The 27,903-nt window shown below is 48.0% G+C and overlaps 1 protein-coding gene across 2 annotated transcripts in view; it reads right to left on the minus strand.

Annotated features, from left to right (window-relative positions):
- DAAM1 (dishevelled associated activator of morphogenesis 1) overlaps window positions 1–27,903 on the minus strand; it is a 180,917-nt gene that overhangs the window by 94,579 nt on the left and 58,435 nt on the right. For both annotated transcript variants that reach the window (XM_083434806.1, XM_083434805.1), the window contains exons 2-3: window positions 25,569–25,791; window positions 3,468–3,557 (exon numbers count right to left, since the gene is read on the minus strand). In XM_083434806.1, coding sequence (XP_083290932.1) covers window positions 3,468–3,557; window positions 25,569–25,751 — 273 coding nt within the window. In that variant the 5' untranslated portion in view covers window positions 25,752–25,791. The remainder of the gene's footprint in view (window positions 1–3,467; window positions 3,558–25,568; window positions 25,792–27,903) is intronic.

Consider the following 27,903-nt stretch of genomic DNA (forward strand, 5'->3'; position numbering starts at 1 on the left):
CTGGCCACATGACCCGGAAAGCTGCCTGTGGACAAATGCTGGCTCCCTCAGCCTGAAAGCGAGATGAGCGCCGCAACCCCATAGTTGCCTTTGACTGGTCTTAACCATCCAGGTGTCCTTTACCTTTACTTTTTTTTTTTTTAACATTTAAAGCACTGTTATACCACTGTGTGCAAGGACAGGCTCTGGCAGATTGAGCAGACGAGACAAAGAGTAGGTCCAATGGTCAATAAGGCAGTTTGTGCCCATACTGTAGAGGGAAGTGAGGGGCAGGTGGGGCTCATCCACCTGGGAAGGCAGCCCACCTAGGAGAAGGAAAACTGTGATCTTAAACCTCTCCTGCCTTGTGGAGTATCTTCCCAATATCTCGTGTACAGGGCAGTTTTTAATGTTTGATGTTTTACTGTGCTTAATGTGTTTAGTCTGTTGGAAGCTGCCCAGCATGACTGGAGCAACCCAGACACATGGCCAACATCTAAATACAGTGGTGCCTCGCAAGACGAAAAGAATCCGTTCCGTGAGTCTCTTTGTCTAGCGGTTTTTTCGTCTTGCGAAGCAAGCCCATTAGCCGATTAGCACTATTAGCGGTTTAGCGGCTATTAGCGGCTATTAAAGGCTTAAGGGATTAGCGGATTAGCTGCTAAAAGGCTATTAGCAGCTTAGTGCCTTAGAAAAAGGGGGTGAGGAGCGGAAAAAAACCCCCAGGAATCGCAAGACATTTTCGTCTTGCGAAGCAAGCCCATAGCAAATTCGTTTTGCGAAGCACCTCCAAAACGGAAAACCCTTTCGTCTAGCGGGTTTTCCGTCTTGCGAGGCATTCGTCTTGCGGGGCACCACTGTATCCTAAAACTGATTCTAAACCTCCACTGCCTTGTGGGATATTTTCAGGAAAAGAAAAGGCATAAACCCTACACAAATTAGGAGTGGAGTCCCTAAGACAGAACCTTGTATGCCTTCCAGCAACTCCTACAGCCCAGCAGGAGGGTAGAAGGGGCTTTCGGGACGTTGTTTTTATTTTGATTATGCATTTTGTGGTTTTATATTTTGATTTTATTCTGTGAACCACCATGAAACCTCCAGGTATAGGGCGGTATATAAATTCAACAAATAAATAAGTAATAAAACAAATGTCTTGCTCTGCTTTCCATTGGACCACAGCAGCGAGGTTGAAAGAAGAAGAAAAAGAAGAGTTTGGATTTGATATCCCACCTTTCACTCCCTTTAAGGAGTCTCAAAGCAGCTAATATTCTCCTTTCCCTTCCTCCCCCACAACAAACACTCTGTGAGGTGAGTGGGGCTGAGAGACTTCAAAGAAGTGTGACTGGCCCAAGGTCACCCAGCAGCTGCATGTGGAGGAGCGGAGACGCGAACCCGGTTCCCCAGATTACGAGACTACCGCTCTTAACCACTACACCATACTGGTGGAGGGTCTTGTCATCTGGGCAGCCCAGGACCCCCACACATGCTGCCCAGGTTTGCACCCCAAGGAGGTCACTTTGGTACTGCTAACACAGCAGTCTGGCTTCACCCCCGGAGGCGAACTCCATTGTCTCTTGAGACGGATGGATAACAGAAAGTCAATTCTGCCACATTCAAACCATAAGCGTTGTTCACAGACACCGTGCAGACCACCTGAATGAAGTTCATGGACTACTGGTGGTCCACAGACCACAGTTTTGGAACCCTACTTTAAAATTACTGCATTGCACGGGGTTGGACTGGATGACCCTTTGGTTCCCCTTCCAATGCTACAACTCTATGAAAAGAGCCATCTCCACCTCCCTGCATGATTTCTCTGGAGACACCTCATTCCTTCCAAGCCCCGTTCGCTTCCCCCCCCACGCTGATCACCCAGATGGCTTGCCGCCATAAATACAGCGATGCTGCTTTTGCACTCGCTGCTTTCTAAACTGAACACGTCCTCATGTCGATGGCTTGTGAGGCTGCCTGCTAGCTAGGCATGAATTTTGCACCAGCCTGGGAAACGTGGCCACAATTCGACACGGGTGTCTACCAGGCGCATGCAAATCTAACAGGCGATGAAAATGGGGAAGTAGGCAAATTCCTCCCCCCCCCCCCAAAAAAAGCATCAGTTTGTTTTAATCATGCAGGATACATTAGGCCCTGGGGTCATGAGAGGCAGCCATAAAGAGCCCACAAAGCAGCATTAAAGAAAAGATTTGGGCCTTTGCAGGGTTGTATTTTACATGCCTTGCCTTTTCGTTACTTGAGTTGTATTAAGATGCTTTGAGGTCATCCTTTGTATCCCATGAAATTACCGTGTTTTTCTGTGTATAAGACACCCCCATGTATAAGACGCCCCCTATTTTTGGAGGACTGCAAATTAAGAAACACCCCTCAGCACTACCTGTGTATAAGATGAGTCCCAATTTTAAACGTACTGTATTTTTCGCCCCATAAGACGCACCTGACCATAAGGCGCACCTAGTTTTTAGAGGGGGAATGCAAGAAAAAAAATATTATTTAAAGGGAGCGCTGAGCAGAGCCTGGCAGAGCCTGTATGCATCCCTGGCTCTGCTCAGCACTCCCTTTCACGAGCCGCGTGGAGCGTGTGTGCGGTGCTTGCAGGCTTTTCCCCGAGGAGGTAGAAGTGCAGCCCGTCACTGACTTCTTGCTTGGCCGCAGGCAGCCTCTACCAGGCAAGGGGAGCCTTCATCCCCTGCCTGGGAGATGCTGCGCGCGGCTAAGCCTCCCCCAAGAGCCGTGCTCCCTTTAAAGAGCACATGGAGTGGGCTTTTCCCCGAGGAGAGATAAAGGCTCAGCGCTCCCAAGAACACATGCTCCACACGGCTCTTTTAAGGGAGCGCTGAGCAGAGCCTCCCGCCTGAATTCACTCCATAAGATGCGCACACATTTCCCCATACTTTTTAGGATGGGGGAAAGTGCGTCTTATAGAGCGAAAAATACGGTAAATTTTTTTTTTGTTTAAAAAACTCTAGTCTTATACACGGAAAAATACGATATATAAGATTCGTCTGGTCTCTAGGCTCAGGCCAGAAATAGCGGAATGCTCTGCAGAAGACTCTTTAGTGCAGAAGGGAAATATTGAGGGCTGAAAGTGTTCCTGTGTGCGAGGAGAAGCCTCGCACTCTGCACCCATCCTCTGCTGGCGTCAGTGCCAATAGTAGTTGTCAATTGGCGAGTTAATTGCTGGAAGCTCCTGCAGCCAATCAGAAGTCACGGAAGCCCTGGCGGACGTTCGCCTTCCAAAAATAGTTCGCAAACCAGAACAGTCACTTCTGGGTTCATGGCATTTGGGAGCCAAAACGTTTGGAAACTAAGCTGATTGAAAACCAAAGTACAACTGTATTGCCTTTAGGGGTTCCTCAAAACCGGCCCCACACATCCTGCAAGATTCTCCTCTTTGTTTCTCAAACTTGCCCCCAGAAGAGAAAACAAAGAGCTGCGGAGGGAGTATTATCGTACTTTTTAAATCCTTCTCTTACCTTTTTCTTGCTGCAGTAGATCTGCCATTTCTTTTCTGCTGGAAGAGCAAACATGGCTTCTCTATGCTTATCTGAAAGGTCGAGTTCATCCTAAGGAGAGAGAGATGCCGTACGTCATGAAAACGTCCAATTTATTGCATAGATTAGTATTAACAACTGTGAAGGGGAGAAACCCTCCTAAGAAAAGCCCTGCTGGACAGTGATGGTGAGGGGAGCCCTGGACCCTGGCGCATAATCCTGAGGGGGCACAACCTGGTGCCCCCATGACAGGCTTCCTTGCTGAGGCCGTGTGGCTGCCACCTTCTGGAACTGTGGGGAGGTGAGCTGAGGCCACAGTGGGGAGGTGAGCAACGGCCACAGTGGCACCTCCTTCTCACTGCGGCTGAGTCGGAGCCTGGACTTTTCCCAGCCTGCACCGGTCTTTCCTAGGGTCCTCCCTTCCAGCATGTGCCCTACAGCAGGAGCGCAGAGATGAGAGTCGCCTGCTCACCCAGGACCCACCTTTGTGCCAAGGAGAGGCGGCTGGGAAAGGGCTGTGCTTGGCACCTTGGCCTGCTCTCCCCTCCCCTCCTCCTTGCCCTACTGCAGCTCTGGCGCTGCTGAGATGCTGCCAAGCCCGCCAAGGAGCACAGGCTGCTGGGAGCTTGCCGAGGGCAAACACAGCGACCGGCAGGCAACCTTCGTGAGAAGCGGCTGCTGCAGAGGCGCAGCGAGCAAAGTCTGCCTGTTGCCTCCTGCCTGACGCCAGTGGCGTAGCGTGGGTTGTCAGCACCCGGGGCAAGGCAAGTAATTTGCGCCCCCTAACCCGGAGCAAGGCAAGTTACTTGCGCCCCCCCCCCGCTGCACTGTCCCTCCCCCAGATAGTCCCTCGCTCTCTCTCCACACCGCACCGCACCGCACGCCTGGCACCCTCCCCTCCACAGTGGGCGGCGACCCGGCGGCTCGGATCGGATTTGCACAGCCAGCACTGCAGTGAGAGAGAGTGAGTGAGCCAGGTAGGGGCAGAGAGCTGCGAGTGCGAGCGCACCCCCCCCCCAGATGTTGCGCCCGGTGCGGCCGGCCCCCCCTGCACCCCCCACGCTACGCCACTGCCTGACGCACACAAGGAGGTTAGAGGGCCTAATCCTTGCCTTGTCCTGGGCACTGCCAATGTGCATTATGTTGACATTTCCATTCTACCTTAAGGAACAGGCATGGGATTGTTACGTGTCACATGTCTGTTTACATTCCAGCACAGTATGCTGGGAACTTCTGTTTGTGTATAGCTTTTGTTCTTCCCTGTTCTCTCTGAGACGACACAAGAGAGAGACGACATGTTTCTTTGTCCTGATTTATGATTCATAAATCTGTAGTTGTAGTATGCTTCCGCAAGCCTCACACCTATTCTGTGTGTGCAGTTTGATCTGCTGATAGTGTGCCCTGGTTCTGAAGCCTGGGTCGCTGATTTACGTCGGTGCAGGGGCCGATGGAAGGACACGGCACAGCTGGGGCTTGCCAGATGGCCTCCCAGTCCTCTGCATGTCAACATCGCCCTTGAGCCAGTGCCACCAACTGGACTCATCCACTTCAACCCCGACTGGGCCAGGCGAGCTGGGGTAGCACTTCCAGAGACCACCTTCTGCAGGAACAGGTCAAAGTGCTGTGGACTCACAGCTTAGAGTTGTGAGCACCGGATTCACTTCCACAAGAAGACAATCGTCGCACAGCAGAGTATAGCAGAGCATAAACGACTCGAGAGCAGCTCTGTAGAATATCTTCTTTATTCTATCTACAACTATAATACACAACTATATACAGAGCTAAATGAGGTCTAAACGAAAAATGCTGAACTGCACTGAGTGTCTGTAGCTGCTCTTAGCAGCAACCTTATCTCTACACACGATCTCTCTCTAACACTCAGTCTCTCTCTCCGACACTTAGATGTGAGGCTGGAGCGGAATAAGTAGAGAGCAGAAACCGCCCCCTCCTCTCTGGAGAATCAGCAGAGAACATCAGCAGATTCTTGGATATGGGAGGGGTGAAATCTCCTCAGACACATTATGCACTTGCTGCTGGATCAGGCCAATGGCCCACCCAGTCCATCCTCCTCTTCTCAAGGCCGTCAGGCAGATGCCTACGAGAAACCTGCAAACAGGACTGAGTGCGAGAGCACTCTTTTCTCTCCTGCGGTTTCCAGAAACTCATATTGAGATGTGTTACTGCCTCCAACCATCCAGGTTTGCAGTGCCTCTGGGCAATCATGTCTGGTGGGTCATACCTCTCCAAGCCCACACACCTATAATTTCTGCAGCTCACAAGCTTCTAAGACACCCTCCCCAAGGTTGGGTGATTCCCACAAGAGGGCTTGCGATCTCTGGATGAGGTTCCCTTTCCTTCTCCAGCCCACAGCAGAAAGAGCTCCTGGAAGACCTGGCTCAACCTGTCAATGGAATTATTTTGGAGGCCTCTGAAGAGCTTTATCCTGCATCCTGTACGCTGGCCTGGTGCCCTCCAAATGATGCTGGACTCCCAACTCCCATCATCCCTGAGCAATGGCCATGCTGCCTGGGACTGATGCGAGTCGGGAATCCTAGACCCCTGGCAAGAGGCTGGGGAAGGCTGCTCAACAGCTATGTAGAAGGGAGAGTTCGTAAGACCTTTGCTGAGAGCAGACGCCAAGATGGGGAATTTCACAGCTACTGAAATTTATGGGAAAGGGATAAGCACGTCTTTGGATTAGAGGTGATCTACAAGACAAGCCATCGCCATGGGTCACTAGGGGATTAATTACCCAAATTGATCTCCAAAACTCAGGTCACTTTGTAGATGGTTCGCTGAATATTGAGACGTTACTATGAATCGCAGGCAATAAATAAGGTGACGGGTGAATTCTGTGACCTCTTTTAGAGCTCTTCACAATCTCTTTGTTTTAGCAACCCCAAACAATTTAGTATCACCAGCTCCTCTCAATGTGGAAAGCTAAGGAAATACTCATTTAGCTTTCAGAAAAAAGTCCATAAAAAGCATTCATGATGGGTATTATCCCACCTCCCTAACCCCATCCCATTTATTTATTGAAAATATTTTTTACACACTCTAAATTACAACTGCATCTGATAGATAACCAAACAGCCTGATATTAATCTCCGGCAGAGGCCTAGGTGAACAACTGTGTCTTTAAACAGCAGCCAAAGCTTTGCAAAATCTACACCACTCCTATGCCAGCAAATTGGGAGATCATTGTTGAGAAATCTTATGGGCCTTTTATGCCCGTGCTACGCCGCCCCCAGCAGGAGCCTAGCCAGAGTGGGATCTGCAACAGCTACAGCTTCTAGGTCAGATTCAAAGGCAGCCCCACAAAGAGCACATTACAGTGATCATCGCCTCTCCCCATATGAACTGATTTGGACCCTGCTATCATCATCTGAGGCCCTTCCTTGTGTGTGTGCCTGCTCTGCAAGAGGTCCGGAGGGTGGCAATGCAAGAAGGGTCCTTTTCTGCAGTGGCTCCCCATTTGTGGAGTGTTCTCCCCAGAAAGGCTCACCTGGCACCTTCATTATACACCTTTAGGCTCCAGGAAAGCCATTCCTCTTCTCCCTGGCCTTTGGCTAATTAAACAATCTATGGCATATCCTCCAACATGATGAGTTCCAAAACCAAGTTCTTCCCATCTGCGCTCCTGTGCAAGATCACGGGGCTCAAAAGGCACTTTTTGGTGTGTTCTTACAGTGCCCCAAAATGCGCATTTGAGTGCCACACGAGATCACGGCCCCCAAAAGCGCTTTGGGGGGGGGGGGCAAAATCGCACGAGAACATGGCAACAAAAACGGCCGCCGTGCTCTCACAGGGAAAACCCGGGATTCCATGGCCATTTAAACTGTGGGTAGGATTTGTGATTTCTGTTTGTTACTATACTATGTATTTTTGTGTTTTTACATTGATCTTCGGATGGAGGGTGGTAAAGAAATTTAATTAATAATAATGGCGATAATGATCTTCTTGAGGTTATCAGCACATGGGGTCACCGCGGCACGTTTGCAAACCATGAAGAATGCTGGCTAGCTGGCAATCTTATGCATGATGAGCCAGCTTTTGGAAGGGTGCACAAGAAAACCCCAGAGTTTTTTTTGGACCCAGCCGATCGACAGGCTGGAGGCAGCTGAAGCAGGCAAGAATTCAAAGCTGCCACCAGCCACACTCACAAACTGGATATAAAGGAACAGAAAATGGCCCCTTAAAATCAGTCCGAATAAGGGAAAGGATGCTTTTCTAAGAGGGAGGCATTGCAGCAGTGACGGAAGGCTGCCTTCATCGCCCCAGCTTGAAATTCTGCCACGAAATCCCTCTAGCAATCTGCACACAAGCTTCATCGCAAGCAGTTTCAATTAACAATCACGAAGCAGACTAATTAGTGAGCAGGAGATGCCAATTGGCAATTAGCTTCACAGCCCATCTGCATTTGTCCGTTTGGGCATGAATGGAGCTTGCATATTAGGTAGCTAGAAAGGGGGCTGGGGGGCAGGGAAAGATAGATAAAAACCACGTTGCTGAACGACCACAAGTCCTGCTGCAACCTCAAATGCAAGCAGGAAAAGCCTCAACTCAGTATTTCCAAGTCTCAATATTTTTAGAACCAATCTTGTTATCTTTTCAAATCAATTGTCTCTGAACAAGCCTCGTGCATTCTCGTGTCGTATTAGTTTTGGTTCATTTAAAAGTAAAGGAACTCACACACCACAGTTTAAAAACCTCTGCCTTAGTTCGTTTCCATTTTGACTGTACATCTTTCTCCTTCTTGCATACTGGGGCAAGTCAATTGTTGTCAGAGCAAGCTACAGTCAAGCAATGCAGCTGAGGTCGTAGAATCATAGAATTGTTGTGTCCCAACCCCCTGGCAAATAGACATTGTGTTGTGGCGACTGCATCATAGGTTTAAGGTGGAATTTGGCACCTAGCTTATATATCTGAGTTTCTGAGGGACCGTTGAAGGAGCTGGGCATGTTTAGCCTGGAAAAAGAGTACAGTGGTACCTCAGGTTACATACGCTTCAGGTTACATACGCTTCAGGTTACAGACTCTGCTAACCCAGAAATAGTACTTTGGGTAAAGAACTTTGCTTCAGGATGAGAACAGAAATCGTGTGGTGGCGGTGCGGCAGCAGTGGGAGGCTCCATTAGCTAAAGTGGTACCTCAGGTTATGAACAGTTTTAGGTTAAGAACGAACCTCCAGAATGTATTAAGTTCTTAACCTGAGGTACCACTGTAGACTGAGAGGAGATATGAGAGCCATCTGAATGGCTGTCACATGGAAGAGGGAGCAAGCTTGTTTTCCTCCTGCTCTGGAGAGTAGGACTCGAACCAATGGATTCAAGTTACAAGAAAAGAGATTCCAACCAAACATCAGGAAGATCTTTCTGACAGTAAGAGCTGTTCAACAGAGGAACGGTCTCCCTTGGAAGGTGGTGGACTCTCTCTTGGACCGGCCATGTTGTTCAGATGCCTGATTGTAATCTTCCAAAGCAACTACTCTATTCCCAACTTAAAAATGGAAAGCATAATGTTAGTGGTCAACAAAAGAGGTTTAAAGACTCTCTCAAGGCAAATCTAAAAAAAAAGTAGTATAAACACTGACAATGGGGAAACATTGGCCTGTGAGCGCTCCAGTTGGAGAACAGCCTTTACCAAAGGTCGCATGGGCTTTAAAGACACTCGAACTCAGAACTCAAGGGAGAGACGTGTTAAGAGGAAGGCACACTTGGCAAATCCACACTGTGATCAACTCCCGCCTGGAAACCAATGTCCCCACTGTGGAAGGACGTGTGGATCCAGAATTGGCCTCCACGGTCACTTACGGACTCATTGTTAAAACCGTGTTTATGGAAGACAATCTTACTCGGCTGTGAGTGATCTCCAAAGAAGAAGAAGAAGAAGAAGAAGAAGAAGAAGAAGAAGAAGAAGAAGAAGAAGAAGAAGAAGAAGATTATTGCAGTGGGTTGGACTGGATGACTCTTGGGGGCCCTTCCAACTGTACGATTCTACGATCTAGTCCAGCGTTCTGTTCTTGGTGGCTAAGTCAAATACAACAGAACCCACTGCGTTTCTGAACAAGGGGCAATCAGATGCACACATCGCCTCTGTCAGCGGAGGTCAAACATACTGTACGTTGCAAACCACTTAGGGTTCTTAAAAAGAAGAAGTATATGTGCTATATAAATTGTTCAAATAAATAAAAGATAAACAGAGCTAGTAGCTAGTAGCCACTGAGTAGTCTCATCAGGCTCTAGGCTGACGGGGCTGATGGGGGCATTCACAATCCTACTTAGAAATGTTGGGGATTGCGCCCGAAACCTTTTGTTTGCGAAGTATACACTCAGCCACTGAGCTACAGCTCTTCCCCGACCTCACAGAAACGATGCAAGGATAAAAATGGGGTGGGTAGAGAACTTTGTGTGCCAGCCTGAGTGCCTTGGAGGCCAGGAGAGGAAGAAAGGCAGTAAACAAAAGCCAGGCACGGATTGCAGGAGTGCTGCTCATGCTTCTAGAGGGAGTCGCGATTCCTGCAAAACCAGTTTGCCAGGTGAGCACAGCATCGAAAAGGGAGCATGTGCATCTCTGACAGCAAAGGCTGAAAGCTAGAATCCTGTCTTCCCGGTGTGTTAGCAATGCTTTCAGGGCAAGAAGCAATATTTCGCCTGGTGCCTTCACCATACACCTTTAAGCGCCAGGCAAAATAAAATAATAATAATAATAATAATAATAATAATAATAATAACCCGCCCTCCCCAACCGAAGCGGGCTCAGAGCAGCTAACAACAGTAAAAGTAATACAGTTTACATAAAATAAAAAATATTCCCTTTCAACCAGGCCTTTGCCTGACTTGATCTACATCTTCTACCAGGGGTCAGCAAACTTTTTCAGCAGAGGACCGGTCCACTGTCCCTCAGATCTTGTGGGGGGCCGGACTATTTTTTGAAAAAAAATAATGAACGAATTCCTATGCCCCACAAATAACCCAGAGATGCATTTTAAATAAAAGGACACATTCTACTCATGGAAAAACACGTTGATTCCCAGACCGTCTGCGGGCCAGATTTAGAAGGCGAGTGGGCCGGATCTGGACCCAGGCCTTAGTTTGCCTACCCATGTCCTATACAGTGGTACCTCTGGTTACGAACTTAATTCGTTCTGGAGGTCCGTTCTTAACCTGAAACCGTTCTTAACCTGAGGTACCACTTTAGCTAATGGGACCTCCCGCTGCCACCGCACTGCCGCCACACAATTTCTGTCCTCATCCTGAGGTAAAGTTCTTAACCCGAGGTACTACTTCCGGGTTAGCGGAGTCTGTAACCCGAAGTGTTTGTAACCTGAGGTGTCTGTAACCCAAGGTACCACTGTATTCTTTTAAAAAATGCTGGCTCTTTTGGGGTTTTTTATTGGGTTGTTGGTTTTGTTTTGATTTAATTATTTGATATTTTATGTGAACCACCCTGAGACCTTCGTGTATAGGGCAGTATAGAAATTAAATTAACTTATTATTAATTATTATTATTATTATTTCCTGCTTCCAACATACCGTCCAAGTTAATAATTTCAATTCATAAAGCCTATCAAACTGGGTGTAGTCTAGTACTTGGTACCAACCAGTCCGTTTTTAATCCTCCATTGATGTCATCCCAAACCCAGTTCGATGGGTGTGTCAACATCCTTTGAAACGTAAGGCTACATTTCCATTTCGAATCGCCCGGAAAATAATGAGCAAAAGTCAACATTCAGGGTGTGTGCACACCCTGCTTGCACCACACAGTTACACACACGCAGAGTCAGCAGATATGAACACAGCTGCTCCATCCCTTATTTCTCATACAGCTGGATCAAGGGCTTTGGGCTGCGCTGCAAGATTAAGCATCTCTCTTGTGCTCACATCGGTTTGTGCGGCATTTCGTCACAGACTGCGGGCTCCTTCCCAGGGCACAACATTCAACGAGCTTCTCCCAAATCAATGTTTATTAGGAGTGCCATCTCTAATCCATTTAACAGCGGTAGATCAGCTATAGTTTAATCACAGATTTGTTTTGTTTACAATGCCCTAGAGAGATCAGTGGGGTGCCCTAGACTGAAGGACCCAACGACACCAGGAAAGGAGGGAGGATCCGTGTTTCCTGTTTCAAATTTGACAGAGAGAAAAATGGATGTTCCCTTCTGTTTGTACCCCGTACCTGGCAGGAATGTTTTAATTCCAGGGGAAAAACAATAAGACCATCTCAGGAAACTGAAGCTGACAATGTTTGTCAAGTGGCTCTTAAATCTAGATTTCTATAGTACCAAAGGGATACGAAGGTGTCCCTGTTTTTGAAAGGCATTTGGTTCTGGCATTACTAGAAAAGTACAGCGGTACCTCCGGTCGCGGACGGTGTTAAGTTGTGGGTGAACATATCAGCCGACACAGCGATTCTTCAAACAGCTCTTGTTTATTCACAGACTCAGAACAGAACTGAACTGAAGGGTTCAGCCAGCCTGCTTATATAGAGATCCACTACAACGCAACAGTAACCACCTTCTGTAACTATCCAATCACTGAACGTCACTTTCAATTCCTTATTTGCATATGTGGACCTGAGTGAAAACTATCTACAGTATGCCCCTGCTGGCCCAGGGTGAGAACTTCAGTACATAACAGACGGGATCCGTTCCAGAGCTCTGGCCACACCCCGAGGTTTCCGCAACTGGGGGTTCCTGTTCTGCGCATGCGCATGGCACAGTAGAGCGCTTCTGCGCATGCGGCGAGACCCAGAAAAATACTTCCGGGTTTGCCATGTGCGTATCCCACAGGATACATAACCAGAGGTGAACGTAAGTATGGAAACCACTGTAATATTCTGTAAATTCCCCCAAAGATAGATTAGAGAGATATGCTTCGCAATATCATCCACTCTCCAGAATTTATTTCCCTCAATTCAATAAAAAGGTTTTCAAAACGCAGCTCACGGTAGGATTAAAACTGCAAAAAGCCAACTGAACATTTAAGATGCAATAAAATTAAAAGTTAAGAGCAAGCAAATTGATTGTAGTTCTAGTTTGCTTGAATCCAATTAGGCTGTAATAAAGAGGCCTAATTAGCAAACGGGTTGGCAGGAAGCCTTAGAGGGCATACAAGTTGGGAGGCTAGACAAGAACAGAACAGGCAACTCCCAGCTCCACCCAGTCACCACTAAGTCTGGAGCCCCCTGCTGAACAGACTGTATAAAGACACTAGTCTGTGTCTCCTGCTTATTGATGGGCAATATGGTGGTACCTCGGGTTACATACGCTTCAGGTTACAGACTCCACTAACCCAGAAATATTACCTTGGGTTAAGAAGTTTGCTTCGGGATGAGAACAGAAATGGCGTGGCGGTGGCACAGGGGCAGCAGGAGGCCCCATTAGCTAAAGTGGTGCTTCAGGTTAAGAACAGTTTCAGGTTAAGAACGGACCTCCGGAACGAATTAAGTATGTAACCGGAGGTACCACTGTAGGGACAAGGAGAATAAGAGGATGCACTTTCCCCCCATACACTGAAAAACTTGCTACCACAATATATTGCAATGGCCCCTAACTGAGTTAAGCCAATTCATGGAGGACTGTTTTTCAAAGGCTAAAAGGTAAAGGTAAAGGGACCCCTGACCATTAGGTCCAGTCGTGACCGACTCTGGGGTTGCGGCGCTCATCTCGCTTTATTGGCCGAGGGAGCCGGCGTACAGCTTCCAGGTCATGTGGCCAGCATGACTAAGCCACTTCTGGCGAACCAGAGCAGCACATGGAAACGCCGTTTACCTTCCCGCCGGAGCGGTACCTATTTATCTACTTGCACTTTGATGTGCTTTCGAACTGCTAGGTTGGCAGGAGCAGGGACCGAGCAATGGGAGCTCACCCCGTCGCGGGGATTCAAACCGCTGACCTTCTGATCGGCAAACCCTAGGCTCTGTGGTTTAGCTAAATAGAACCTCCAGCGAATATCTTGGAAGATGAAACAGGGGGAAGTTTTTACCTTCTGGCCCTGATTGTGTGCATCTGGCTAGCCGCTGTTGGGAACAGGACGCTAATACATCGTCCTGCATAATTGCAATTTATATTTGTGTTTTAGCACGCAGAGCACTGTGCAATTTTGTTTTGTAGCAGAATGACAGGAGTGGGGACCTACGGAGCCCTCTGGGCTACTTTTGGGGGGAAGGAGGGATATAAACTGAATAAATAATATGCATTTAACGCCACCTATTCGCACTCCCTCAGATGAAAATCTCCAGGAACAGGCAGGCACCTGTCAGAACTAAAGAGTGTAATGTACACCCCAAGAGGAAGGCAGGTTGGATACTCATAGCACCGTGACCTTCCCGGCGTCGGGTTATGCTTAAACCTTTTAACATAAAAGCTCTGCCTGACATTTCTTCAGCTGACTTGTGCTAAATCGCTCGTTACCAAGAAAACAAATTCACACCTTCTTTAGACTTAGACCAGAAGCAAAAGTCAGACACCTCTGACTAATAAGCAGGAATAAACAAGGGAGAGGCTCTTGGAAAGAGTGACTCTCTCCTCCCAGCTTCCCTCTGCTTATTAGATGAAGACTTGTGATCCAAAGCAGTGTTTCCCAACCTTGGGCCTCCAGCTGTTTTCGAACTACAATCCCCATCATCCCTGACCACTGGTCTTGCTAGCTGAGGATTATGGGAGTTGTAGTCCAAAAACAGCTGGAGGCCCAAGATTGGGAAATGCTGATCTAAAGACACCAGAAGAATCTGCCAGATCAGGCCACTGGCATCCTATTCTCACAACGGCCAACCAAATATATAGCATCTTAGATCAAGGGAAGTAATAGTGCCACTGTATTCTGCTCTGGTCAGACCTCACCTGGAGTACTGTGTCCAGTTCTGGGCACCACAGTTCAAGAAGGACACTGACAAACTGGAACGTGTCCAGAGGAGGGCAACCAAAATGGTCAAAGGCCTGGAAACGATGCCTTATGAGGAACGGCTAAGGGAGCTGGGCATGTTTAGCCTGGAGAAGAGGAGGTTAAGGGGTGATATGATAGCCATGTTCAAATATATAAAAGGATGTCACATAGAGGAGGGAGAAAGGTTGTTTTCTGCTGCTCCAGAGAAGCGGACACGGAGCAATGGATCCAAACTACAAGAAAGAAGATTCCACCTAAACATTAGGAAGAACTTCCTGACAGTAAGAGCTGTTCGACAGTGGAATTTGCTGCCAAGGAGTGTGGTGGAGTCTCCTTCTTTGGAGGTCTTTAAGCAGAGGCTTGACAACCATATGTCAGGAGTGCTCTGATGGTGTTTCCTGCTTGGCAGGGGGTTGGACTCGATGGCCCTTGTGGTCTCTTCCAACTCTATGATTCTATGAAATGGATGGCGGCTAACAGATTGAGGTTGAATCCTGACAAGACAGAAGTACTGTTTTTGAGGGACAGGGGGCAGGCAGGTGTGGAGGATTCCCTGGTCCTGAATGGGGCAACTGTGCCCCTGAAGGACAAGGTGCGCAGCCCGGGAGTCATTCTGGACTCACAACTGTCCATGAAGGCACAGGTTAATTCTGTGTCCAGGGCAGCTGTCTACTAGCTCCACCTGGTACGCAGGCTGAGACCCTACCTGCCCGCAGACTGTCTCCCCAGAGTGGTGCATGCTCTGGGTATATCCCGCTTGGACTACTGCAACATGCTCTACATGGGGCTACCTTTGAAGGTGACCCGGAAACTGCAATTAATCCAGAATGTGGCAGCTAGACTGGTGACTGGGAGCGGCTGCTGGGACCACATAACACCGGTTCTGAGAGATCTGCACTGGCTCCCAGTACGTTTCCGAGCACAATTCAAAGTGTTGGTGCTGACCTTTAAAGCCCTAAACGGCCTCAGTCCTGTATACCTAAAGGAGCGTCTCCACCCCCATCATTCAGCCCGGACACTGAGATCCAGCGCTGAGGGCCTTCTGGCGGTTCCCTCATTGCGAGAAGTGAGGTTACAGGGAATCAGGCAGAGGGCCTTCTTGGTAGTGGCGCCCACCCTGTGGAAATAAGCAGCTATCCTATCTTTAAAAGACATCTGAAGGCAGCCCTGTTCAGGGAAGTTTTTAATATTTAACGCTGTACTGTTTTTAACACTTGATTGGGAGCCGCCTATTATTATTATTATTAATGGGGAACCTGCAAGCAGCGTTGGCGACTGTGGAGGGAGACCCTTGTCAAACCACAGTTCCCAGGATGCTCTGGGGGGAAGCCATGCCTGTGGTGTGACGCTGCTTTAAAGGCATCGTGCAGATGAGCTTTGTACGCAGCAATCATCAAAGACCTCAGGCGTCACCACCAAGGCGGAGCAGCACTCAATGCTCGTTTTTAAGACGCAATGATTCAGAAGGCTGCTACCACTTCACAGCCCGATTTTTTATTGCCGGATTGCTTTCCTTGCATCAGCAGCTTCGAGCGCTTCAAAGTGTGTCATTCACATCTGGGTGGGGAAATGTGAGTGCTGGGGAGGGGCGGGCAAAGCTCAACAGATGCGAAATCAGCTTTGGCAAGAAGAAAATGGGACGGCTCAGCTGGTTAGAGTGTGGTCCTGATAACGCCAAGGTTGCAGGTTCGATCCCAGTTAAGGGACACTGCATATTCCTTTTTTTTTTAGTCAATAAATTTTTATTATTTTCTTTACATATTCTTTCTTACAATACTTTAATCAACATATAAACATTTTAGCTCTGCTGAGCTTGTGACTTCCCTCCCTCCCTCCAGTTGGTATCTCTTATCAGATCCATTCGCGTATTTTATCTTTTCACATCTTCTATCATCTACATTGTAGGAGTTGTTTCAGTCCTGCTAGTGTTTTTAAATTTGTACAGCTGAGGGACAGCTGCATATTCCTGCATTGCAAAGGGTTGGGCTGGATGATCCTCTACAACTCTACAATTCTATGATTCTAAACACGGAAATATAGCATGTAGGAGCAGAGGAGGAGACCACGGTTCAGCGGTGGGTTACATTCAAGTTCCCTCACAGACCGACCAGACCCAGAGGTGTTTAACACACAATCCCTCTTCCCAGGGAGTTCTGGCAATGGTGTTGTCTGCACTGACAGCTCCAGTCTCTGTTTTCACACAGGGAACAATCCCAGCCCAACCTGGATTGAACCCAGAACCTGTTGCGTGCAATGCAGATGCTCTAACTCAGTGGTTCTCAACCTGTGGGTCCCCAGATGTTGTTGGACTACAACTCCCATCATCCCTGAGCTCTGGCCTTGCTGGCTAGGGGTGATGGGAGCTGTAGTTCAACAACATCTGGGCACCCACAGGTTGAGAAAGGCTGCCTAACCCATGGGTAGGCAAACTAAGGCCCAGGGGCCTAATCTGGCCCAATCACCTTCTCAATCCGGTCCGCGGACGGTCTGGGAATCACCATGTTTTTACATGAGTAGAATGTGTCCTTTTATTTAAAATGCATCTCTGGGTTATTTGTGGGGCATAGGAATTCGTTCATTTTTTCCCCTTCAAAATATAGTCCGGCCCCCCCACAAGGTCTGAGGGACAGTGGACCGGCCCCCTGCTGAATAAGTTTGCTGACCCCTGCTCTAACCCTTAGCTTCAGCTCTCCGTTGCTTAAAAATATATATATTTAAAGATACCCTCAGGAATCCTGTGAGTTTCAAGCAGCCCTGAAGTGCCCAGCCAGTTTAACAATTCAGGGGATCAAATGAAGTAAGCGATCTCAGCTGGTGGTTAATTTATAAGATAGCGTCGCTGTAAACGCCGCTGACACCGCTCAAAGTTTTGGAAAAGGCAGGCAGAGGGAACAGCCTCCATCCAGACCAGACAGTTATCTCCAACTAGAAAGTGGAGAGATTATGGAGAGATACAATCCATCAATGACATGTGGCAGGGCGGTTGCCGCTGCTGCTCCTGTTGTTGCCGGGGTATTCAGACTCCCCACCTCTTTATTATTAGCAAGTGGCACTTAATTCATTTGCTGTTTCAGAAAGATAAAAGAAACAAGCATAAGCCCTCCAGAAATATTTTACCATCTGAAGACATGTGTAATTTGGGGCAGGTGGGCTGTGGGGGACGAAAAAGCCAATACATACAAAATGCTAATTTTATGCAGCCTTTAAAAAATAATAATAATTAGGAGGAAAGTATACCAGCTCTGGGAATCACAAGTGGGGAGAGGGGCTCATAGTCAGTGGTGGTGTTGTGGTTAAGAGTGTCAGTCCAGGACCTGGGAGAACAGGATTCGAACTCCAGCCACGAAGCTCCCTGGGTGATCTTGGGCCAGTTACTGCTTCTCAGCCTAACCTACCTCTCAGGGGTGTTGTGAGGATTAAACGAGGTGGGGACGGACAGACGGACAATGTACGCCACTTTGAGCTCCTTGGAGGAATATAAATGTAAAGAAATGGATAACTATCTAACATGGTGGAATGGTTTTATGCTTGCCAAGCGGAACTTTACCCCCACAAGTACCCCATGCCCACCCCGAGTCTGCTCCAGGGGGCTGGGGAAAACCCCCCCCCAAAAAAAAATTAGGAAGATGGGTAGGGAGTTCCCATTGTGGAAGTTTAAATCTTACCTACAGTTGCTTGCATGCTCTTCATGGTCGCTGTAAGATGGAGATGCTGGGATAAGTGGACCTTTGGTCCAAACTAGCAGGCCTTTTCTTCTGTTGGGCCTATTTACCATATTTTTCGCTCTATAAGACGCACTTTTTCCCTCCTAAAAAATAAGGGGAAATGTGTGTGCATCTTACGGAGCGAATGCAGGTTGCGCAGCTATCGCTGAAGCCAGAACAGCAATCCCTCTTGCTGCGCAGCAATCCCTCTTACTGTTCTGGCTTCAGGGATAGCTGTGCAAAGCCTCTTCAACAACATTTGATTCAGAATATTTTTTTCTTGTTTTTCACCTCTAAAAACTAGAATCATAGAATCATAGAGTTGGAAGAGACCACAAGGGCCATCGAGTCCAACCCCCTGCCAAGCAGGAAACACCATCAGACCACTCCTGACATATGGTTGTCAAGCCTCTGCTTAAAGACCTCCAAAGAAGGAGACTCCACCACACTCCTTGGCAGCAAATTCCACTGTCAAACAGCTCTTACTGTCAGGAAGTTCTTCCTAATGTTTAGGTGGAATCTTCTTTCTTGTAGTTTGGATCCATTGCTCCATGTCCGCTTCTCTGGAGCAGCAGAAAACAACCTTTCTCCCTCCTCTATATGACATCCTTTTATATATTTGAACATGGCTATCATATCACCCCTTAACCTCCTCTTCTCCAGGCTAAACATGCCCAGCTCCCTTAGCCGTTCCTCATAAGGCATCGTTTCCAGGCCTTTGACCATTTTGGTTGCCCTCCTCTGGACACGTTCCAGTTTGTCAGTGTCCTTCTTGAACTGTGGTGCCCAGAACTGGACACAGTACTCCAGGTGAGGTCTGACCAGAGCAGAATACAGTGGCACTATTACTTCCCTTGATCTAGATGCTATACTCCTATTGATGCAGCCTAGGTGCGTCTTATCATCGGGTGCGTCTTATAGAGCAAAAATACAGTATTTTGTGCGCCAATCCAAGACATAATATCTCTCTCTCGCTCTCTCCCTCCCTCCTCTTCAAAACACCTCCACATTTTCAAAAGCTGCTCACTGACACAAGTCCACCTGCCATGGCTTACCCCAATGTCTTTGATTCCCCACCCCGGTCAGAGTTTCCATGGGACAGCTCTTCTACAAGCAGGAGGGAGTAACAGGGAAATGTTCTCCTCTGCTGGTTTCAGTACAAACTGCAAAATTCAAGTCGCAAGAAAGGAGAGCTCGGCTAAACATCAGGAAGAACTTTCTGACAGGAAGAGCTGTTTGACAGCACAATGGTCTCCTTTGGGAGATGGAGGATTCTCCTTCCTTGGAGGTTTCTAAGCAGAGGTTGGATGGCCACCAGTCCTGGATGCTTTAGCTGAGATTGCTGCATTGCAGGGGGTTGGACTAGATGACCCTCAGGGTCCCTTCCATTTCTATAATTCAATGATTCTAACAATGTGCTCTCTGAAGCTCACCAAGTCCCTGAAGCTAATTCCAGGGCCCACATGCAGGAAACTTCACCTGCAGATGAAATCTATCTACCAGCATTCAGCACCTCATTTTTCCAAACTTAACCTTCGGTTCTCCACGCTTCCGCATCAATCTATGGCACTTTTTAAAAAATGACCTCATGAAAACCCATCAGCATTCTAGTGTGCATCTCTCATAGCATCAAGATTTTATAAGCAATTTTGTCTGGTACACACCCCAGCAACCTCCCCATACGCAATGCATTTGTGTACGTTACTTTCACTAAACAGGTGTAATTGCTCTAATATGCCCATTTTTTTGCACACATGTTTTGTTGGGAGCGTTGCATCATAAAATTCAGAGAAGTGCAAATTTCGAATGACACCTGTGTTTAGGTGTACGGTTTCAGGAAGTGCTAATCAGGTCGGTTGGCCTTTTTCTCCCTCCTCAACTAATCCCTAAATTAGAGTCAGTTTAGTATCCCAATCCGCTTCCTTAGCCTCATGCACATCCTCTGAAATCACAGCTATTAGGATTCAAGCCATTCTAGGAGGTAACATGATAATAAGTGCGAGATCGCCTGCCTTTGTGTGCAAAACTGAGGAGCTCTTTCATGTTCATTTTCTAAGATTAACATGCATCAGCTCTTATGATATGACATATTTTGAGGTCTTAGTCCTGAGAAGATTAACCTAAACTTATTTCCTCATTTTTCTTTTCCCCCAGGTAAATACAAAATAAGTTGTCAAGTATAAGGGACCCCTGACCATTAGGTCCAGTCGTGGCCGACTCTGGGGCTGCTGTGCTCATCTCGCTTTATTGGCCGAGGGAGCCGGTGTACAGCTTCCGGGTCATGTGGCCAGCATGTCTAAGCTGCTTCTGGCGAACCAGAGCAGCGCACAGAAAGGCTGTTTACCTTCCTGCCGGAGTGGTACCTATTTATCTACTTGCACTTTGACGTGCTTTCGAACTGCTAGGTTGGCAGGAGCAGGGACTGAGCAACGGGAGCTTGCCCCATCATGGGGATTCGAACCGCTGACCTTCTGATCGGCAAGTCCTAGGCTCTGTGGTTTAACCCACAGCGCCACCCGCATTTCCCCCAGGTAAATACAAAGTAAGTCTTCAAGTATATTCACAGCCTAATACACCCCTCCGTCAAGATCCATTCAGAACAGGAACAGATAATATAATAGATTCGCTTCCAGCCCACTGTATATGAAGCCAAACCACTGACCTAAAAAGTTTCCCTGGGGGTTTGTCTGTCTTGCTGCCTTAATTTGCTGCAAGAGTCTTTCCAATAAAGCAGCTTGCCATGCTAAATTAAACCACTTTTGGGTTGAGCCTCCTTCAACAGACTTCCAGTTCCATGCTGTTGATGCTGGATGCAAGTTGTAATCCCAAACATTTGTAGGGAACCAGCTTTGGAAAGGATGCTTTCGTCGGTGCAGCAATGTCCTGACCTGGACAAAGTACTCAGACTTTGTCTGCTGCTAGAGACTTTACTGCTCAATTTGGAATGGTGCATAAGCAAGGAATTGGTCACCGGCAGTGTTTGAAATTCCCCCCCCCCCCAGGTGCATTTTGCGACTGGCACAGTTCCAATTGCGACCATATGGAGACTTTCAGCTGTTTGCAATGAGCAAATCAAACAGAAGCAATTGAAACTGCAACGGAATTGCAGCTGAAAGTCTGTGGATTTTGATAATAAACCTGATTTGCAATGGGGGTTGAATAGTTTTGATTGCATGTGTGTGTGTATGACAGAAGTATACAAATATTTTCATAAATAAATAAATCTTTGGGTGGCTCCTACCCCTCATCCTGGCTCCTCAGAGTCCATGACTAGTATCTATGCCAAGAGAGATAAGAATAAGATGATCTGTCTATCTCTGACACCCACTGGAGGGGAAATCCACATATTACTGGAAAGTTGGCACTTACTCCCTTCCAGAGAGTATCACTTAAGGCTGCTCAGCAACGCACCTGTCCTGAAAGTCATTGTCTCAGGCTTGGATTACCTGTGCCTTCAACGCTGCCTCCCCCATTCTGATAGCAAGCATGATCCATAATGCATGATCTAATGATTAAAATGGCTCTGCGTCTGTAATGGCTGCTGATGACACGGAAGGCTTAAGCGCCCTCCCAAACCAAAGGGGTTAATCTGCCCCAGAGCTATGCTTGCTCCATGCCTTTTAACTGCAATGAGGAACATTTGCGCCCCTGAGGATTATACCATATTATAGGGATATCCATTCCATTGCACTCTGAATACTAAAGTGCTTCAGTATGTTGCTGGGAGCGTGTGCACACTGACGAATGGAAATGAGAATTCTGCATCCCAAAAAAAGAGGCATGCCAAAAACTGTACAAATTACGCCCGTTGCACTGATGAGCAAAGACCTAGCTGCTTTTTCACTGCTCCTCTGGAAAAACCCAACTCAGCCCTACCCATCCCAATCAAACTTCCAAGATTTCAGGTTCCTCAGTGCGGCTCACATGCTTTCAAATGCACCCCAGCAATCAGAATGTCAAGCTTTTTCCTTCTTGTAATCCTGATTCTCATAGGCGATCGGGGCCATCACTTCTAAAGGCAGAGGTGACACCGTTCAAAGGCGTGGGAGAAGGCAACAGCTACATTTCCTTTGCCATGGAGATATGGAGCAACGAGAAAAGGTGCGCTCCCTGATTTTTGACCTCTAATGCCACTGTTAAAAGGCATGAATCCATCTTCCATTAATGGAAGGAACCAGCCTTGTTTTCCAGTCTGCCTCAGCACAAACAGAAGATGGAGGACACCTAGGTCACTGGCAGTGAAAAGGATCTAGGGGTTTTAGTGGACCACATGAGCCAACATTGTGATGCAGCAGCAAAAAGGAAGAAGAAGAAGCTAATGCTAATCTAGGCTGCATCAACAGAAGTCTAGCGTCCAGATCAAGGGAAGTAAATAGTACTACTCTATTGTGACTTGGTCAGACCACACTGGGATACTGTGTCCAGTTCTGGGCACCACAATTTAAGAAGGATATTGATAAGCTGGAACATGTGCAGAGGAGGGCAACCAAGATGATCAAGGGACTGGAAACCAAGCCTTATGAGGAGTGGTTGAAGGAGCTGGGTATGTTTAGCTTCGAAAAGAGGCGACGGAGAGGAGGTATGATAGTCGTCTTCAAATATCTCAAGATGCCACATGGAAGAGGGAACAAGCTTGCTCTCTCCTGCTCTGGAGGGCAGGACTTGAACCAATGGCTTCAAGTTACAAGAGAAGAGATTGTGACTAAACATCAGGAAGAACTGTCAGAAGAGCTGTTTGATGGTGTTTAATGGATTCTCTTGGGAGGCTGTGGATTCTCCTTCCTTGGAGGATTTTGAGCAGAGCTTGGATGGCCATCTGTCATGGATGCTTTAGCTGAGATTCCTGCATTGCAGGGGGTTGGACTGGATGACCCCTGGGATCCCTTCCAACTGCAGAATTCTAGGATTTCATAATCTGGGATCGACCGAACAAATCCTATCTGCATGAACTGCTTACCCTCCCAACAAGACGTCTCATGCCTGGGTTTTTTTCCATTGTAAACATCCCAGAAGTGCTCAAGGTCTTGATGGACAGATGAATTGGTGAGATTATGCAACAGCTGGTGCCAGATGGGGCTGGAGCACAAAGCGATTTAGGGGTGGGAGCAAGACAAGAGCCTGGAAGAATTCGACCTTCTGGTCCGGCAAGCACCAAAGGTATTCACTTGGTAATTGTCCGAAGATCCCATGGTCACGGGCTTTGCCCACCCACCTGCCGCACCAACCCCCATCCCTCCCCAATGACCCCGCTGCTCCCTCTCCTATTGTTCCCCGAAGCCTTAAGGTAGCGTTAACCCAGGAGAAGAGAAAAAGCTGAAACACTGGAAGTCAACAAGGCAGGTCCCCCCCATCGCCCATCCGAGGAAGCCTTGCAGGTTGCCTCGGCAACCCCATCCATTTCCAAGCAGCTGCGAAACTGCACCCCGTCAAAAAGCAAAGCCAGGGTTGGCTGCCCTTTTGTGAGAGCCTATTCCCCCCCGCCAAGCCCCTCTCTCCTTGTGTGTGGCGGAAAAAGCAGGCAAAGCCCTGACAGGCAGCGAGACAAGCGGCTTGCCCTCATCTTACAATGCCCAAGCGTGTGGCCATTTGTGTGTAAGGGCCTTGGCACAAGGGGGAAGCCAACATGCCGGCCAAAGACACAGCTGGCGTTGGCATGCTTGGATTCAGTTTTGCTTGTCCGGCACTGGAAATGGCAAATGAGTTGGGGGGTCTATAGCAGGGGTAATTAAGGTGCCTCCCTTGAGGTCTTCCTCTGTCAACCATAATAATAATAATAATAATAATAATAATAATAATTATTATTATTATTATTATTATTATTATTATTATTATATAAAAAAATATTTATAACCCGCCCTCCCCAGCCGAAGCCGGGCTCAGAGCGGCTAACAACAGTAAAATGGTAAAACATTCTAAAATCATTTCATTATAAAATTAATTCCAATCAAATTAATGGCAACCATTTGGGCTAGACGTTCTGTGAGGATTACATAAGGAGGGGGTCAGACTGTGCCTTGGCCAAAGGCCTGGTGGAACAGCTCTGTCTTGCAGGCCCTGCAGAAAGATGTCAAGTCCCGCAGAGCCCTAGTCGCTTGTGACAGAGCGTTCCACCAGACTGGAGCCACAGCCGAAAAAGCCCTGGCACTGGTTGAGGTCAGCCTAACCTCCCTGTGGCCCTGGATCTCCAATATGTTTTTGTTTGAAGACCATAAGGTCCTCCGTGGGACATACCAGGAGAGGCGGTCCTGTAGGTACGAGGGTCCTAGGCCGTATAGGGCTTTGAATGTTAAAACCAGCACCTTAAACCTGATCCTATACTCCACCGGGAGCCAGTGCAGCTGGTATAGCACTGGGTGAATGTGATCCCACAGCAAGGACCCCGTAAGGAGTTTCGCCGCGGCATTCTGCACCCACTGGAGTTTCTGGGTCAGTCTCAAGGGCAGCCCCACGTAGAGCGAGTTACAATAATCCAGTCTGGAGGTGACCATCGCGTGGATCACAGTGGCTAGGTCAGGGCGAGAGAGATAAGGAACCAACTGCTTAGCTTGGCGGAGATGAAAAAATGCCCCCCACAGGGGGGCCACAGAAATAATGTACGGTCATACCTCGGGTTGCGAACGTGATCCATGCAGGAAGCACGTTCGCAACCTGCAGCGCTGCATCTGCGCATGACATCATTTTGTGCTTCTGCGCATGTGCGAGCGCCGAAACCCGGAAGTAACCCGTTCTGGGACTTCCGGGTTCAGTGCGGTCTGCAACCTGAAAACACAAAACCCTCAGCGTTTGTAACCGGAGGTACGACTGTACTTGGTCAAGAGAGCCGTGGACTCCAAAAGGTTGAAAACCTCTGCCATAAGTCAACCTGAAGTTAAGGCCTCAGGTCAGGTTACTAGATGGGAGCCCTAGGAAAGAAAAGTCTCTCGCGTCTTCTGTTTCCCCATCTATTAGGCTATGGCGAAACAGCCAAACAATGCAACCTTGGCCCCCATGTTCCCATTCGACCACTTCAATTTGCAGGACTGACACTTTTACAAGCACGCAATAATTATATACTGGAACTCCCTGCCTTTTGACATTAAGTAGGCACCTCCATCGTATTGCTTTCAACACCTGTCCAAAAACTTATTTTGCTTCAGCAAGCCTACCAAGACAGGACTGTGGTTTTATTACGAGCAGGTAGCGAGCATTTTACGTGTGTCCAGTTGGCTTGCGATCACACACGTGCTCATCGCTGCCGACCCAGAAGTGGCCGGAAAACAGGGCAGAACGGGGCGGGCTTATGCCTGCTCCATCGATGCGCACAGGGGTCAGGAACGGGGAGGGGGGGACCCCCTGCCTGTACACATTAAAAAATAAAAACAGCAGACCTAATCTATGTTTTCATCATTTTGCTTAAGGTCTGGTTTTACTGTTATTTCTAATGAATAATAAATTCATTTTTAATAGAAATAAATAAAAGCAGCAATACAGACGAGCGCGGGGCGATCACTCACCACAAGCTCGCTGAACATAACGTCCAGCTCTTCCACCGGAGGCATGGGCAGGGCGGGCTCCATCGTCTGCAGGGCAAAGGCGCTGTCATTCCGCAGCCGGTAAGTGATCTCCGGGTGGTCATTACTCCGGAAGCAGCAGAAGATAAACGAGATCCCTCGCCCGCTCCTTTTCCGTGGGGCCATGGCGGGAGTTCTCCTGGTTCGCCTTCCTAGACGCTAAAACCTACAAAGGAGGGAAGAGGAGAACGTGTTAACAGTTTGGGCTAGCAGTGAGCTGGGCTACCCAAGCCCAGATCCCGCTGCCCGCCTCTATTTAAAGCCCTGTTCTTCAACAAGTAGTCCCCAGATTACGTCATTCCGATGGGGAGCCTTTGGCCTAAACACCATCATCCTGGAAGTTTAAACCGCTCGCTGGCAGGACCTGACTGAGTGGCTGCCATGCTTTTTAATTATATGGGAGTATCAAGTGCACCAATGGTCATTGCAGGTGTACTGAATAGGGGATAACCCCAGAGACAGTGCGGTGCAGTGGTTATAGAGTGTCAGACTAGGACCTGGGAGACGAGGATTCAAATCCCCTCGCTGTGACTGGACCCTGCTGGTTATTTTCCTCGTTCAGCAGATTATTATTATTATTATTATTAAAATGTTCTTTTACTCCTCCGGCCTTTTAAAGCAATGGTGCTTGTTTGCAGGGAGATGGGTGCCGCTAGGAAACTTCTGGAAGCGGAAAGCCCAGTGCTCAGAAGGATGTCATCATCTCCCCTCCCCTCCCCTCCCCTCCCTCAGTTCTTCTGCCAGCTGGTCTGCAGAGTTGATTGGAGAAAGCCACAAAGTACTAGTTGCTTTTCAGCGAGCTCCTGTTCATCCACACCACTCCCTGCTTCCCCAGTCATTAAACTCATAAGAGGCTAAAGCAAAACAGAAACAACAACCCCCCCCCCCCACAAGAGACACAGAGTAGAACTCATCTTTAAGTTCTACTCTGAAACCTACGAGTTCAGCGTCTGTCTAAGAGGCTCGCTCCCAGGGAGCACGTCTGCTGCAAAAAGCCTGGAATTAGCAATTTACATTGTTTTCTCTATTACTAAGAGATAATAGGCACGCCAACGCTTGTTGTTAGTTGGAGATCACGGCCGAACCTTCATGCTTGCAGCAAGGGATGCGTTAAGAAGAAGCATTGCTAAGAAGTGGAGCTTCTCGGGAGGAGACACCAGTCTTGCCACCAGTGAACCACCCTGTGATCTTCGGATGAAGGGCGGTATACAAATTTAATAATAATAATAATAATAATAATAATTAATGTGTTGTCATGTAACATCTACAAAACTAGGCTGGCAACATCTAGTTCACGTAGGCAAGTGGTGCAACGTGATTGCATTTATGGGGAAAGTCTGTGGCTTGATGGCGCAGGCCGTGGCTTACACGCAGAACACCCCACGTTCCATCCTAGAACCGCCCATTTTTTAAAATGAGAGGTAATGGGCAACAGGGAAGTTGGGCTGGGCAATACAGTCATACCTCGGGTTACAGGCGCTTCAGGTTGCGCGTTTTCGGGTTGCGCACCACGCTGAACCTGGAAGTAGCGGAACGGGTTACTTCCGGGTTTCGGCGCTCACGCATGCACAGAATCACCAAATCATGACCCACGCGTGTGCAGACGCGGCACTACGGGTTGCGAATGCTATGGGTTGCGAACGTGCCTCCAGCACGGATCACGTTCGCTACCTGAGCGTCTGCTGTATATCCTCCAAAACCACTTTGAAGTCCATATCGTGACAGTGGTTACATAATCTTCGACCTGGCAATATATTGTGAATCATGATATGTGTGTGTTTGCTATGCAAAAATCACAATGTGGGAAAAACTGTGAAGCCAGCCGACGCCTCTGCAGAGCTCCATCGCTACTTTGGACATTGCGACATATCAGTATATTGCAATGTTTAGCTGGTGATATATCACGATGTTGAAAACCAGTTATCGCCCGGCCCTACTGTTTGCCTCTACAAAGTCACATCCTTATTTCAGACATCATGATATACTGATATATTGCTGATATTTAGCTGGTGGTATATTGCAATGTTGTAAACCAGATATCGCCCAGCCCTATCAGGAAGATCTCATCCTGGCAACCTGGAGAGCGGCTGCCAGTCAGAGCCAACAGCCTAGATCTAAATGGTCCAATTGGAAGAGCTGCACAAGAGTTGCACTTCTTTGGTTATTGTAAAGGCTCCCCCCCCTTTTTTTTAAAGGCAATAGGGGAACGTTTCTTTCGGCAACGTACTGGAAACAAGTTCCTAGCAGCCTGGACAATCAAGTCTCTAGGATGGCAGAT

This window comes from Podarcis tiliguerta (assembly GCF_965153285.1).
Source record: "Podarcis tiliguerta genome assembly, chromosome: 1".
Taxonomy (NCBI): Eukaryota; Metazoa; Chordata; class Lepidosauria; order Squamata; family Lacertidae; genus Podarcis; species Podarcis tiliguerta.